The following is a 14,185-nucleotide window of genomic DNA, read 5'->3' as shown; positions in this document are numbered from 1 at the left end:
CATGGAATGTGAGTATCACTGGCTGGGCTAGCAAGTATTACTCATCATAATTGCCCTGTGAGAAGATGGAGGTGAGTTGCCTTCCCTTCCAGAACTGTTGCATGTAGGGACACCCATAATGCTGTTAAGAAGGTAGATCCAGAATTTAGCCTCAGCAATGGTGAAGAAATGGCAAATACAGTTCCAAGTCAAGGACGTATGTGGCATGGAACAGGAACTTGCAGGTGGTGATTCCTTGTCTCTGCTGCCCTTCTCCTTCGAGATGGTCCAGGCTGTAGGTTTGGAAGGTGCTGTGAAACAAGCCTGAGTGAAATGCTGCAGTGCATTTTGTAATTGTCATATATTTATGCTACTGCAATGGTGGTGAGTTTGTGAATGTTGAACATACTGGATGAAATGGCAGGCCGCTTTGCCCTGATATTTGTCAAGCTTCTTGAATGTTGTTGGAACTACACTCTTCCAGACAAGTGGAATATATTCCACCACACTCCTGACTTGTGCCTCATTGATGGTGCACAGGATCTGGGGAGTCAGGAGATGAGTTAATCACTGCAGGATTCCTACACTTGATGTGCTTTTGTAACCACTGTATTTATATGTCTGGTCCATTCAGTTTCTGGTCAATAATAAGCACCAAGATGTTCATAGTGAGGGATTCAGCAATGGTAATGCCATTGAATGTAGAAAAACAATGATTGTGTTCATTTTTTGTTAGAGGTAGTCAATGCTTGACATTTGTGTGGTGAAAATGTTATTTCCCACATACCCATCCAAACCTGTGTGTTGTCTAAGTCTTGCTACATTTAGACACGGGCTGCTTCAGTTTCTGAGGAGTTGCAAATACTGCTGAACCATCACAATGATGTCCAACCATTAGTGAACATCCATCCCTTGAACCTTGTGATGCAGGAAAGGTCATTTGTGAAGCAGCTTAAAATAATTGGATGAAGACATTATATGACATGTTATCAGCTTTGAACAGCCCTTCTGTCAAATAGCTTATGATAGCAACATACAGAGCTTTCACAGCTTCATCCGACAGATACAGAATGGAGTCAATCCTGTTAATATACAGCTGCAAATCTAGACTGTGATTGGTCCATTGTTCATCTTCAGTTCAATACAGTTCTGAATTTAAATTTTAAAATGAGATTTGGAGAGAGAATGCTCTGCTGACGTAAGAATGAGAGATGTTGGGGTGTCATGCTAATTCTAAAGGGGCAACTGACATCAGAAATAAAGCCCCACTGTCAGAATGAAAATAGTTCAGTTCACAGGGCAGCAATAACAACAGAATCCAAACTTTGCTGTTACTAGTGAACTCGCTGGTGTCTCAGCAGGTTGGATGCTTGACTAAATCCCTTCCTATACGCAAGCAGATAAATGGCCTCTCCCCAATGTGTAAATGAAATCACAGTTCAGCAATAAAGGGGAGAGTAACTTCACAAAACAAGGAACAAAAGTGCTGCAGGCTAGTCAGTGAGTTACAATTAATTAGACTTTAAGAGGATTCCTTCGAAATCTGACAGGTTAACAGTTTTGAACAGCCTATCTATCAAATTGCCAACATTCAGAGCTTACACCAGCCTCATTCTCAAATTACAGAACAGATTCTCTCCTGTCAGTATTGAGCTACAGGACGACTGTGATCTGCTTATTATTCACTGACAGTTCAATATTTATCCTGGAGAATTTAAATGTCAAAATGATGTTTGAAGACATAATAGTCTATTCACACACAAATAAGAGATGTTGTGGGGCACCATTAGCTAATGAGATCAGAAACAAACCCTCACTGTCAGAATGAACACAGTTCAGTCTTTGATGTGATTAACAATCCAATCTCTGCTGTCACTGGTGAACTTGCTGATAAACAAGAGACTCCTATGTAAATGATCATTCCGCAGAAGTCAGCTGGTGTTTTGTGAGGTCCTGTGATTGCCTAAACTCAGCTCCATGGCGAGAGGACCAAACACTTTCGCATCAGTGAACATCCTGACAGGGCATTAGTTCATTTGACCTGTTAAAGCGCTGCCCACAGTGTTAACATTTACCAGGTCACTCTCCATGTTGTGAACCTGCTGGTGTCTCAGCAGGTGGGATGATCGAGTGAATCCCCTCCCGCACTCAGGGCAAGTGAATGGTCTCTCGCCAGTGTGAACTCGCTTGTGTAACACCAGGTTGGATGAGTGTGTGAATCTCTTTCCACACTCGGAGCAAGTGAATGGCTTCTCCCCGGTGTGAATTCGCTGGTGCTCACTGAGTTGAGATGATCCCCTGAACCCAGACCCGCAGTGAGAGCACCTGAACGGTCTTTCATCAGTGTGAACACGTTGATGGTAAATCAGTTCTGCAGAACTTTTAAAGCATTTCTCACAGTCTGGACATATAAAGGGTCTCTCCCCAGTGTGAACACGCTGATGTGTCAGCAAGTGGGTTGACCGAGTGAATCCCTTCCCACACTCAGAGCAGGAGAATGGCCTCTCCCCAGTGTGGATTCGCTGGTGTATGGCAAGGTCAGATGATCGCCTGAAGCCAGTCCCACAGTGAGGGCACCTGAATGGTCTCTCATCAGCGTGAACCCGTTGATGGTACACCAGTTCGTCGGATCTTTTAAAGCACTTCTCACAATCTGGGCATTTAAAAGGTCGCTCCCCAGTGTGAACCCGCTTGTGTGTTACTAGGTGGGATGATCGGGTGAATCCCTTCCCACACATGGAACAAATGAATGGTCTCTCTCCAGTGTGAACACGCTGGTGTGTCCGCAGGGTTGTTGAGCAAGTGAATCCCTTACCACAATTAGGACACATGAACGGCCTCTCCCCAGTGTGACTGCGCCGATGGGTTTCCAACGCAGATGGGGATCTGAATCCCTTCCCGCAATCCTCACATTTCCACAGTTTCTCCCTTTCTCCTTCCATGTTCAAAGGAGAAAGATAATCAGGCGGTGGTAGAATCCGTCAGATGTGAGGTGTGTTTTGATTTCCCCGTCTGCAAATTGTTCTGACTTGATATCCCTTATGGACAAAAACAAAATCCCTCACCGTAAGTTCATGACAAATTCAGAAGAGACAAACATTTCTCTTGGTCTGAATTTGCGCCCTGCTGCACATTGCCCCCCATAAACATGGCAGACGCGCAGCTCGCGGAACATTGCCCCCAATAATGGCGGCGACGGTAACCCGGGCCTATCACCGCCTGCAGCCGTCTTTCTGCTTGATGCAAACGCGGGGTCAAGAGTCTCTAATTCGGATCCGAAAGGCTACATCAGGTGTTTATATTTTTTTAAAAATCTCCAGTGTGTAATAGCTCTTTTTTGTCTCCCGTTTTCTGCTTGTGTCTCCCCCTTTATCGTTCCGTACACTTCTTGCCTCGGACAGACTGTCGTCGCAGCGTCAATACGCCTGCGCAGGAGCTCCGGGCCGCATTGTGGTCCCGCCTGTCATTCACTCCGATTGGTTCCTGCCCAGACGTCACCCTCCTGCTATTGGCCCGAAGCTGCTGTCAATCACCTTGCATTTACGGTGACGTGGAGGTGAGTGAGGGGAGTATCCTTGTCTGTTGCCCTGGGGTGGGCTTCATCGTTTAAGGTGAATGATGCAATATCATAGAGACTGGGGCGGGGGGAAACTGGTTGCCATTCACTCAATTGTGGCTGTCGTCTATCTCCCCGGAAATACTGCAAATCCGGCCCATTTCCCTTCTTCCTTGCCTATAGCCCTCCGAATCTTTCCTTATTGACTTCATTTCCAAACCACCTTTGAGAATGACTGCTGAATCTGTTTGCAGCAGCCATTCAGTTTGTTCCAGACTCGCTTTGTAAAATTATCTCCACATCTTTTACCCTGGATTATTTGCCAATTATTTGAAAGCTGCGTTTAGTGATTTCCAGCATTCTGTCGATGATTCTATTTATTGTTACTCTCTGTCTCTCCACATGAAATCTTCTAGAAATGAATGAACACTTCCAGTAAATCACTGCTTGTCTTTCTCAGCTCTGGAAAGAATTTATCTGAACTTCCACTATCTCACCACGCAACAGAAACCCCTCTCTTTGTTCTTCATTCACTGACCAATATTTATTGCCCGTCTGTGGTAGGTGGTAGTGTTGCCTTGATTCTGTTGCCTTTGTCCTCCCTGGTGGTAGAGTTTGTGGGTTTGAAAGATGCTGTTGAAGGAGATTTGGTGAGTTACTGCATCTTGTAGAAGGTACTTTTTGCTTTTTGGTGCTTAAAAGACAATGTTGAAGCTGGTGGATGGGATGTCAGTCAAACATGCTGTTTTGAACTGGATGGTGTTGAGTGTTGCATATATTCTGGCAAATATTTTCTGCACCATCTCAAACACTTTGTCACCTTTCCCGAAGTGTGAGAGTCAGAATTGAACACAGTGTTTCTGCTGAAGCTGAGGCAGTTAGAAGGATTCCAGCTAACTCTCTTGCTTCCATACTCCATACCTCCGTGAAGAAAGCTTTTTATGAACAGCTTTATCGCCAGTCATATTTTTAGATTTATGTCCACACACTTTCTGGTCACTCTGCCTAAAATTTATATCACTAAGTTTATTCTGTCTCATTTCATTCATTCTTCCAAAAGCCATCATTGACTGTGAATCATTTTGGGATGCTCGCAGTGCATGCAAAATTAAGAGACCAGCACACAAATAATAGATATATCAAATGACTTTGCAAATTGAGAATACATGGTTAGTGACACACGTCGTGGTGGCAGTGAAAAACTGGAAATTACAGATATAGAGAGTGACAAAGTTCATGGTGGGGGTGGGGGGTGGGGGGTGGAATATGGAAATTGCAGGTCCTGGAGAAAATTTGAAAAACATAGCAATCTTAAGACACGGTTTGACCAGAAGCTATTTAAGGTCTGGGGCCCAGGGCCTGATAATCTACATCCCAGAGTACTTAAGGAAGTGGCTGTAGAAATAGTGGATGCATTGGTGGTCATCTTCCAGGATTCTATAGACTCTGGAACAGTCCCTGCAGATTGGAGGGTAGATAATGTCACTCCAATGTTCAAAAAGGGAGGCAGAGAGAAAACTGGGAATTATAGACCAGTAAGCCTAACATTGATAATAGGGAAAATTCTCAAATCCATTATTAAGGACTTTAAAGCAGAGCATTTAGAAAGCAATGGCAGGATCAGGCAGTCAGCATGGATTTATGAAGAGGAAATCATGTTTGACAAATCTGTTGGAATTGTATGAAAATGTAACTAGTAGAGTTGATGAGGAGGAGCCAGTTGATGTGGTATATTTGGACTTTCAGAAAGTGTTTGACAAAGTCCTGTGAAAGAGATTATTCTGCAAGATTAAAGCACATTGGATTGGGGAAAGTGTATTGAGATAGAAAACCAGTTGGCAGAGAGGAAACAAAGAGTGGGAATTAATGGGTCCTTTTCAAATTGGCAGGCAGTAACTAGTGGGATGCCACAGGGATCGGAGCTGGGACCCCAGCTAGTCACAATATGTATTAATGATTTGGATGAAGGAACAAAATGTAACATGCCAAAGTTTGCAGATGATACCAAATTGGGTGGGAGGGTGAACTGTGATGAGGATGCAGAGATCCTTCAGCAAGATCTAGGACAGGGTGGGTGAGTGGGTATATCAATGACAGATGCAGTATAATTTGGATAAATGTGAGGTTATTCACTTCGGAAGCAAAAACAAGGTGTCGGATTACTACCTGAATGGCTATAAATTGGAAGAGGGGAGTGTTCAGGGACCTGGGTATCCTTGCGCACCGGTCACTGAAGGTAAGCATGCAGATGCAGTAGGCAGTAAAGAAGACAAATGGTATGTTGGCCTTCATTGCGAGAGGTTTCGAGTACAGGAGCAGGGTTGTGTTCTTGCAGTTGTACAGGGCCTTGGTGAGACCACACCTGGAATATTGCGTGCAGTTTTGGTCTCCTTTTCCGAGGAAGGATGCCCTTGCTCTTGAGGAAATGCAGCAAAGGTTTACCAGGTTGATTCTGGGAATGGCGGGACTGACATATAAGGAGAGATTGGCTAGGTTAGGATTGTTTTCGCTGAAGTTCAGACGAATGACTGGGGTTGGGTGGGATCTCAAAGAGACTTATAAAATTCTAACAGTACTAGACATGGTTGATGCAGAGAGGATGTTCTGAATGGTGGGTGTGTCAAGAACCAGGGGGTCACGGTCTGAGGATTTGGGGTAGACCATTTAGGACAGAGATAAGGAGACATTTTTCACCCAAACAGTGGTGAGCCTACGGAATTCATTACCACAGGAAGCAGTTGATGCCAAAACATTCAATGTATTCAAGAGGCGGCAGGGCGAGTGGGATCAAAGGTTAAGGGGAGACGGCAGGATTAGGCTATTGAGTTGGACAATCGGCCATAATCGTGATGAATGGCAAAGCAGGCTCAAAGGGGTGAATGGCATCCTCCTGCTCCTATCTTCTATGTTTCTATGAATATTAGGGTGATGAGAAAATGGGGCTTGATGTGAGAAGGCACACAGGCAGCACAGTTAATCTTCTTGACTTACAACTGGAATACATTTCTGGTCATCCAAGTACTGTACGTGGAATAAAAAGTTTGATAGTGTAGTGGAGGAATGGATAGGAATGCTGATGAGGTAGAGTTGGGCATTATCAGTGTACATGTGAAAACTAACACGGTGCTTTTGGATGCTGTCACCTAGTAGTGGCACGTAGATGAGAAATAGGAGGGACCAAGGATAGATCTTTGGGGGACACCGAGTACAAGGACTTTGGAGAGGAAAGGGAGGGTGGAGGTGGGGCAAATTAAAAAGACTCCGCACACACTGTGTTTGACACAAAGTTGATTTATTTGAGCTTTATGCTGATAGTAACCTCTAAAACTAGAGTGGAATTTATTAACATCAGCAGAAACAAACCACAATGAACATGGTTCAGTACCGGATGTGAACAACAGCAAAATTCAGTCACTGTGGTTGCTTGTGAACTCGCTGGTGTCTCAGCAGGTTGGACGAATTAATGAATCCCTTCCCACACTCAGAACACGTGAACGGCCTTTCCCCAGTGTGAGTACGCCGATGTATCACCAGGATGGATGAACGAGTGAATCCCTTTCCACACTCCAAGCAGGTGAACAGTCTCCCTCCGGAGTGAACTCGCTGGTGGGTCAGCAGATGGGATGACCGAGTGAATCTTGTCCCACATTCGGTGCATGTGAATGGCCTCTCCTCAGTGTGAATTCGCTGGTGGACAGTGAGTTGAGACGATCGCTTGAAGCCAGTCCCACAGTGAGAGCACCTGAATGGTCTCTCGTCAGTGTGGAGTCGTTGATGGCGCATCAGTTCCCCAGAACTTTTAAAGCATTTCCCACAGTCTGGGCACTTAAAAGGTCTCTCGTTAGTGTGAACGCGTTGGTGTGCGAGGAGATTTGTTAACTGAGAGCACGACTTCCCACAGTCGGAGCAGATGAACGGTCTCTCCCCAGTGTGAACTCGCTGGTGTGTCTGCAGGGCGGAGGACTGGGTGAAACCCTTCCCGCAGTCAGAACATGTAAACGGTCTCTCCCCAGTGTGAACTCGCTGGTGTGTCTTCAGGGTGGATAATTGAGAGAAACCTTTTCCACACTCAGAGCAGGTGAAAGGCCTCTCCCCTGTGTGACTGCGCTGATGAGTATCCAGCTCAGACGGGGATTTGAATCCCTTCCCGCAGTCTCCACATTTCCATGGTTTACCCCCGCTGTGGTCGCAGTCATTTTCTGACAGGCCAGGCGATTGGCTGAAACCTGGCCCCCACACGTAACACGAATCGGATTCCTCCCCGCACTGAACGGTGCTGATTCCTTCCATGTTTAAAATCCGATGGTCTTAAGGTTGCAACAAATTGGGTGACTTCATCAGGCCCTTATATGATTTGGGTTTGACTTTTCTCACCTCAAGTCCTCTCTTCAACGTCCTGTGAAACTGTTTTGAAACAGAAAGCTGACAGTGACAGAAAATCCACGAAAACACAAATGTTGGTTGTGAAACTCTGCTGAATGACTCTGGTACGCACCAGAACTCATGACCATGAAGGCTGCTGATTGTCAGAAAAACCAAACCGGTTCATCAGTGTCCTTCACAAAAGGGAACCTACAGCCCAGTTGGGACTTACACCAGACTCTTGCCCCTGTGGAAGAACAGGAAGATAGATGTGGGAATGGCAGAGGGATTTTATATATTTGCAACTTGACCAAACTTTGACAGAATCTCCCACTTCCCCAGCCTCCATGATCTAGAAGGACTAGGGCTGCACGTGTATGTGAACACCATCAGCTCCAAGACATCCGCCCATCCTGATTTGTCTGACATCCGGTTCTGTGTGAGTGGAAAGTTCCTCTGTTTAAATATTAGGAAGACTGAAGCCATTGTCTCAGTTTCCACTACAAACTTCTCTCCCTCGCCACCAACTCCAACCCTGGCCTTGGTAACTTTCTCAGGCTGAATAGACTGTAGACAACCAGGAAGAAATGTTTCACTGTAAGATGAGCTTCCAACCATATATCCCATCAACACCAAATCACACGGAACATGACTCCCCTCCCTTTCTCTGTAACCTCTTCCAGCCCCTGCTAGCTTCTGTATAAGTAATTACCTCCACCCTCGTCTCAGCTTATCTGATGAAACTTTTGTTTACATTGAGACTCAACTATCCTAACACACTCCCAGCCAGGCTTCCACGTTCAACCTCCCTATAATCTCGAGGTCATCCAAAACATGGCTGGCCACGTGTCAACTTGCACCAAGTTTTTTTTTATCCATCACCCCTGTGTTCAATTATATACTAAGGTTCATGTTTAACGAGCACCAACATTTTAGTCATAGAGTCATAAAGACGTGCAGCATGGAAACAGACCCCTCAGACCAACTTGTCCATGCCAACCAGATACCCTAAATTAATCTAGTCCCATTTGCCAGCATTTGGCCCATATCCCTCTAAATCCTTCCTATTCATGTATCCATCCAGGTGCCTTTTAAATGTTGTAATTGTATCAGCCTCCACCACTTCCTCTGGCAGCTTGTTCCATACACGCACCACCCTGTGTGTGAAAAAGTTGTCCCTTAGGTCCCTTTTAAATCTTTCCCCTCTCACCTTAAACCTGTCCCCTCTACTTTTGGGCTCTCCTACCCTGGGGAAAATACCTTAACTATTCACCCTATCCATGACCCTCATGATTTTATAAACCTCCATAAGGTCACACCTCAGCCTCCGACACTCCATGGAAATTAGCACCAGCCTATTCAACCTCTCCCTATAGCTCAGACACTCCAACCCTAGTTATATACTTGAAAATCTTTTCTGAAACCTTTTAGGTTTCACAACATTCTTCTTATAGCAAGGAGACCAGAATTGAATGCAGTATTCCAAAAGTGGTCTAACCAATGTCCTGTACAGCTGCAATATGACCTTGCAACTCCTACACTCAATGCTCTGACAAATAAAGGCAAGCGTACCAAATGCCTTCTTCACTACCCTACCTGCAACTCCATTTTCAAGGAACGATGAACCTGCACTCCAAGGTCCCTTTGTTCAGCAACATTCCCCAGGACCTTACCATTGAATGTATAAGTCCTGCCCTGATTTGCCCTACCAAAATGTAGCACCTCACATTTATCTTGATTAAAGTCCATCTGCCACTCCTCAGCCCATCTGATCAAGTTCCGCTGTACTCTGAGGCAATCTTCTTTGCTGTGTGCTCTACCGGTAATTTTGGTGTCATCTGCAAATTTACTTAGTATACCTACTACATTCACATCTAACTCATTTATATAGAAGTCAAAAAGCAGTCCACCCAGCACTGGTAACTCTGCGGCATACCACTTGTCACAGGTCTCCAGTCCGAAAAGCATTGCTCCACCACCACCCTCTGTCTCTACCTTCTAGCCAGTTTTGTCACCAAATGGCTAGTTCTCCCTGTATTCCATGTGCTTTAACCTTGTTACCCAGTCTACCATGCGGAATCTTGTCGAACGCCTGACTGAAGTCCACAAAGAGAATGTCCACTGCACTGCCTTCATCAGTCCTCTTCGTCACTTCTTCAAAAAACTCAATCAGGTTAGTGAGAAACCATTTCCCATGCACAAAGCCAAGTTGACTATCCCTAATCAGTCCTTGCCTGTCCAAATCCATGTAAATCCTGTCCCTCAGAATGCCCTCCAACAACTTGCCCACCACTGATATCAGGCTCACTGGTCTGTAGTTCCCTGGCTTTTCCTTCCCATGGTTCTTAAATAATGGCACCATGTCAGCCAACCCCCAGTCTGCCAGCACCTCACCTGTGGTTATCGATGATACAAGTATCTCAGCAAGGGGCCCAGCAATCACTTCCCTAGCTTCCCACAGAGTTCTAGGGTACACCTGATCAAATCCCGGGGATTTATTCACCTCTATGCGCTTGAAGACGTCCAGCACCTCCTCATCTATAATATGGACATTTTTCAAGATGTCGCTATTTATTTCCCCAAGTTCTCTATCTTCCATACTCTTCTCTATAGTAAACATTGATGCAAAATACTCATTTAGTATCTGCCACATCTCCTGCAGTTCCACACATACGCAGCCTTGCTGATTTTAAGGGGCCCTATTCTCTCCCCAATTACTCTTTTCTCCTTAATGTATTTGTAGAAACTCTTTGGATTCTCCTTAGCACTATTTGCCAAGACTCTCATGTCCTCTTTTTGCCCTCCTGATTTCCCTCTTAAGTATACTTCTACTGCCTTTATACTCCTCTAGGGATTCACTTGGTTCCTGCTGTCTATACCTGACATACGCTTCCTTCTTTTTCTTGACCAAAATCTTAATTTCTCTAGTCATCCAACATTCCCTACATCTACCAGCCTTGCCCTTCACCCTAACAGGGATATTCTGTCTCTGGACTCTTGTTATCTCCATTCTGAAGGCTTCCCATTTTCCAGCCATCCCTTTACCTGAGAATATCCACCCCCAGTCAACATTTGAAAGTTCTTGTTGAATATGGTCAAAATTGGCCTTCCTCCAATTTAGATCTCTGACTTTTACATCAGATCTATTCTTTTCCATAACCATTTAAAACTAATAGAATTATGATCACTAGTCCCAAAGTGCTCCCGCGCTGATACCTCGGTCACTTGCCCTGTCTTACTTCCCAAGAGCAGGTCAAGTTTTGCTCTTTCTCTAGTAGGTAGATCCACATACTGAATCCGAAAATTTTTTTGTACACACTTAACAAATTCCTCTCCACTTGATCCCTTAACGCTATGGCAGTCCCAGTCTGTGTTTGGAAAGTTAAAATCCCCTACCATAACCACCCTATTATTCTTACAGATAACTGAGATCTCCTTACAAATTTGCTTCTCAATTTCCTGCTGACAATTGGGAGAGGGGGGCGGTGGTTCTATTGTACAATCCCAATAAAGTGATCATCCCTTTCTTATTTTTCAGTTCCACCCAAATAACTTCTCTGGAATATCCTCCCTAAGTACAGCCATAATGTTATTCCTAATCAAAAATGCCCTCCCCTCTTGCCCCCCCTTTCTATCCTTCCTGTAGCATCTATACCCTGGAACATTAAGCTGCCAGCCCTATCCATCCCTAAGCCATATCTCTGTAACAGCTATGATATCCCAGTCCCATGTTCCCAGCCATGTCCTGACCTAACAGGCTTACCTGTTAGGCCTTTTGCATCAAAATAAATGCATTTTAATTTATCAGTCCTATCTCATTCTCTACTTTGTTCCTGCCTGCCCTAACTGTTTGACTTACTCCTTTTCTCAACTGCACCAGCCTCAGACTGATCTCTTTTCTCACTATCTCTCTAAATCCCCGCCCACCCAACTCGTTTAAATCTTCCCAAGCAGCTCGAGCAAATCTCCCCACCAGTATATTAGGCCCCTTCCAATTCAGGTGCAACCTGTCCTTCTTATACAGGTCACTTCTACCCCAGAAGAGATTCCAATGATCCAAAAAAATATATATCCTTCTCCCCTGCATCAGCTCCTCAGCCATGTATTCATCTGCTCTATCCTCCCATTCCTACCCTCACTAGCACATGGCACCGGGCATAATCCAGATATTACTACACTCGAGGGCCTACTTTTTAATATCCTGCCTAACTTCCTATATTCTGTCCTCAGAACCTTGCCCTTTTCTCTTCCCACTCCATTGGTCCCCATGTGTACAATGACCTCCTGCTGGTCCTTCTCCCCTTTGAAAATATTCTGCACCCTCTCCGAGACATCCTTGACTATGGCACCTGGGAGGCAACACACTATTCTGAGATCCCGTTGCCGGCCACAGAACTGTCTGTCTGTACCTCTGACTAGAGAGTCTCCTATCAAAATCAATCTCTTGGAACCTTCCCCTCGTTACATTAGAGCCAATCTCAGAAACCTGGCTGTCAGTTCTACATTCCCCTGAGAGTCCATCACCCCCTACGTTTTCCAAAACAGCACACTTGTTTGAGATGGAGAGAGCCATAGGAGACTCCTGCACTACCTGCCTATTCCTCCTACCTTTCCTAGATGTAACCCATCTACCTGACTGTATCTGCGGTTTTTCTACCTTCTGAAACTGCCAGTTATGACATTCCCTGGCTCCTGTACATTCTTCATTGCCTGTAACTGCCCCTCCAAACTATCCATGCGGGTAATCAAACATCAGTGAAACAGAGGGATGACATCAGCTGCAGAGTGATGAAACCTCTCACAGATAAAAGCACAGCATTAAAAGCTCTAACTTGTCAATGAATGGTCACAAATACTCACCTTTGAAACAGTTATTTTATTTTGAAAATCCCCTATTGGAGCCTGCAGCTAGAAAGCTATCAGAAGAAGTGAAGTCAGAGAAAAAAATCTCAGAGTTCAGGAATTATCCAAGGAGTAGGTGATGTTACTGCACATCCTCTTCAAATGTCCTGCAAGAAGTTTACAAAATCAAGCAGTAAGTCAGAGATCGACATTCAGAAGAGACAAGCATTTCACTTGGTCTGCGTTTGAATTGTGTAAATCCTCCTCTTCTAACGCCCAGGAAAAGGGATTTCAAAACTCTATCCCAGTCAATATAGGATACAAATTCACAACATCCCCTCCTCCTTGCCAAGGTTGACCACATGGTCCATGCTGCACACGTAGTGGTCAGCAGTCTCTCGATTCAAGGCTGACATCGACACAGGTGGAGTTTCTGTCCTGGGTCTTCATATGACTGAATACAGCCAAGGATCTTTGGGCAAGACATCTCATGGAATCCAGAAGCAGGATCTTCTTTTTTTTCTCTCTCTATGTGCCACCGCTCTGCCTCATCAATAAGACATTGGGTGTGAAAGGCTAACGCAACTTGATGGACAAGTTGTGTCCATTCTGAACAATGGGCAACAATTTCAGCCCCGTCTGTGCAAACAATGCCCCCTACAGAGACGGCGGCCCCGCTGCCAGTGCCCCCAATAAAGATGGCGGCCGTCAGGCCGGGGCCTGTCACTGGGAACAAGCCTGGAAACGTTGTCCCAGTCGGAACAAACGGGGGACCGGGAGATTCTTATTCGGGGTTTGTAGCTCACATACGATCTTTAAGAATCCTGTCCGTCCATCCGCCGTATCTATCACCACTCTCTTCCGCGCCTCATTTAATTACGTTTTCGGAGCCAAGAAATGAAACTCAGTCCGCAACCATTGAGCACTCCGAGCACGCTCAATTCACGAACGATGTCTGCGCCTGCGCACTGCTCTCCAGTTGTTGGGACAAGGGTGGGTTACGTCATTCGGAATGTTGGGCAGGAAAACTACCACGGCCTGTCCTACTCATTGCATTGGGATTTGTTCCTTGTTGTTGTGGAGACAGCGGCCCAAAAATTGTACTGATAACTATTTGAGACAGAGTCTGGTGTAATTGAGTAGCACATCTTCTGTGTTGAGAATTTTGGAAATCTTTACAGTACAGAGTCCACTTCAGCCCATCCAGTTTATGACGGTTCTCGACACGAGCACTTCGTGCTGTTCTTCTACTTCCCACCAGAGCTCTAGACATTTGTTTCTCTTTCAAACAACCATCTAATCCGTTTTTGAATGCCTCAATTTTACCTGCCTCCACCTGTCGTAACCTTAAGCTGTACATTCAAGGTGCTAAACACTTGCTGAGTGAAAATTCCTGATTACTCTTGTTTCTTCTACAAACAACTTTAAATCTGTGTGCTTTCACTC

The 14,185-nt window shown here is 45.1% G+C and overlaps 1 protein-coding gene across 1 annotated transcript; it reads right to left on the bottom strand.

Annotated features, from left to right (window-relative positions):
• Positions 1–604: 604 nt before the first annotated feature.
• Positions 605–14,174, bottom strand: LOC109928193 (gastrula zinc finger protein XlCGF57.1-like). The gene is made up of 3 exons (XM_048619311.1): positions 12,758–14,174; positions 6,968–8,144; positions 605–2,753 (listed from the first exon to the last, which is right to left on the bottom strand). Exons 2-3 carry the CDS (start codon positions 7,823–7,825, stop codon positions 2,007–2,009), a joined length of 1,605 nt encoding a protein of 534 aa, XP_048475268.1. The 5' UTR covers positions 7,826–8,144; positions 12,758–14,174; the 3' UTR covers positions 605–2,006.
• Between the last annotated feature and the right edge of the window lie 11 nt (positions 14,175–14,185).

The sequence above is a fragment of the Rhincodon typus genome, chromosome 42 (genome assembly GCF_021869965.1).
Source record: "Rhincodon typus isolate 14 chromosome 42, sRhiTyp1.1, whole genome shotgun sequence".
Classification (NCBI taxonomy): domain Eukaryota; kingdom Metazoa; phylum Chordata; class Chondrichthyes; order Orectolobiformes; family Rhincodontidae; genus Rhincodon; species Rhincodon typus.
This window is presented reverse-complemented; position numbering and strand designations above follow the sequence as displayed.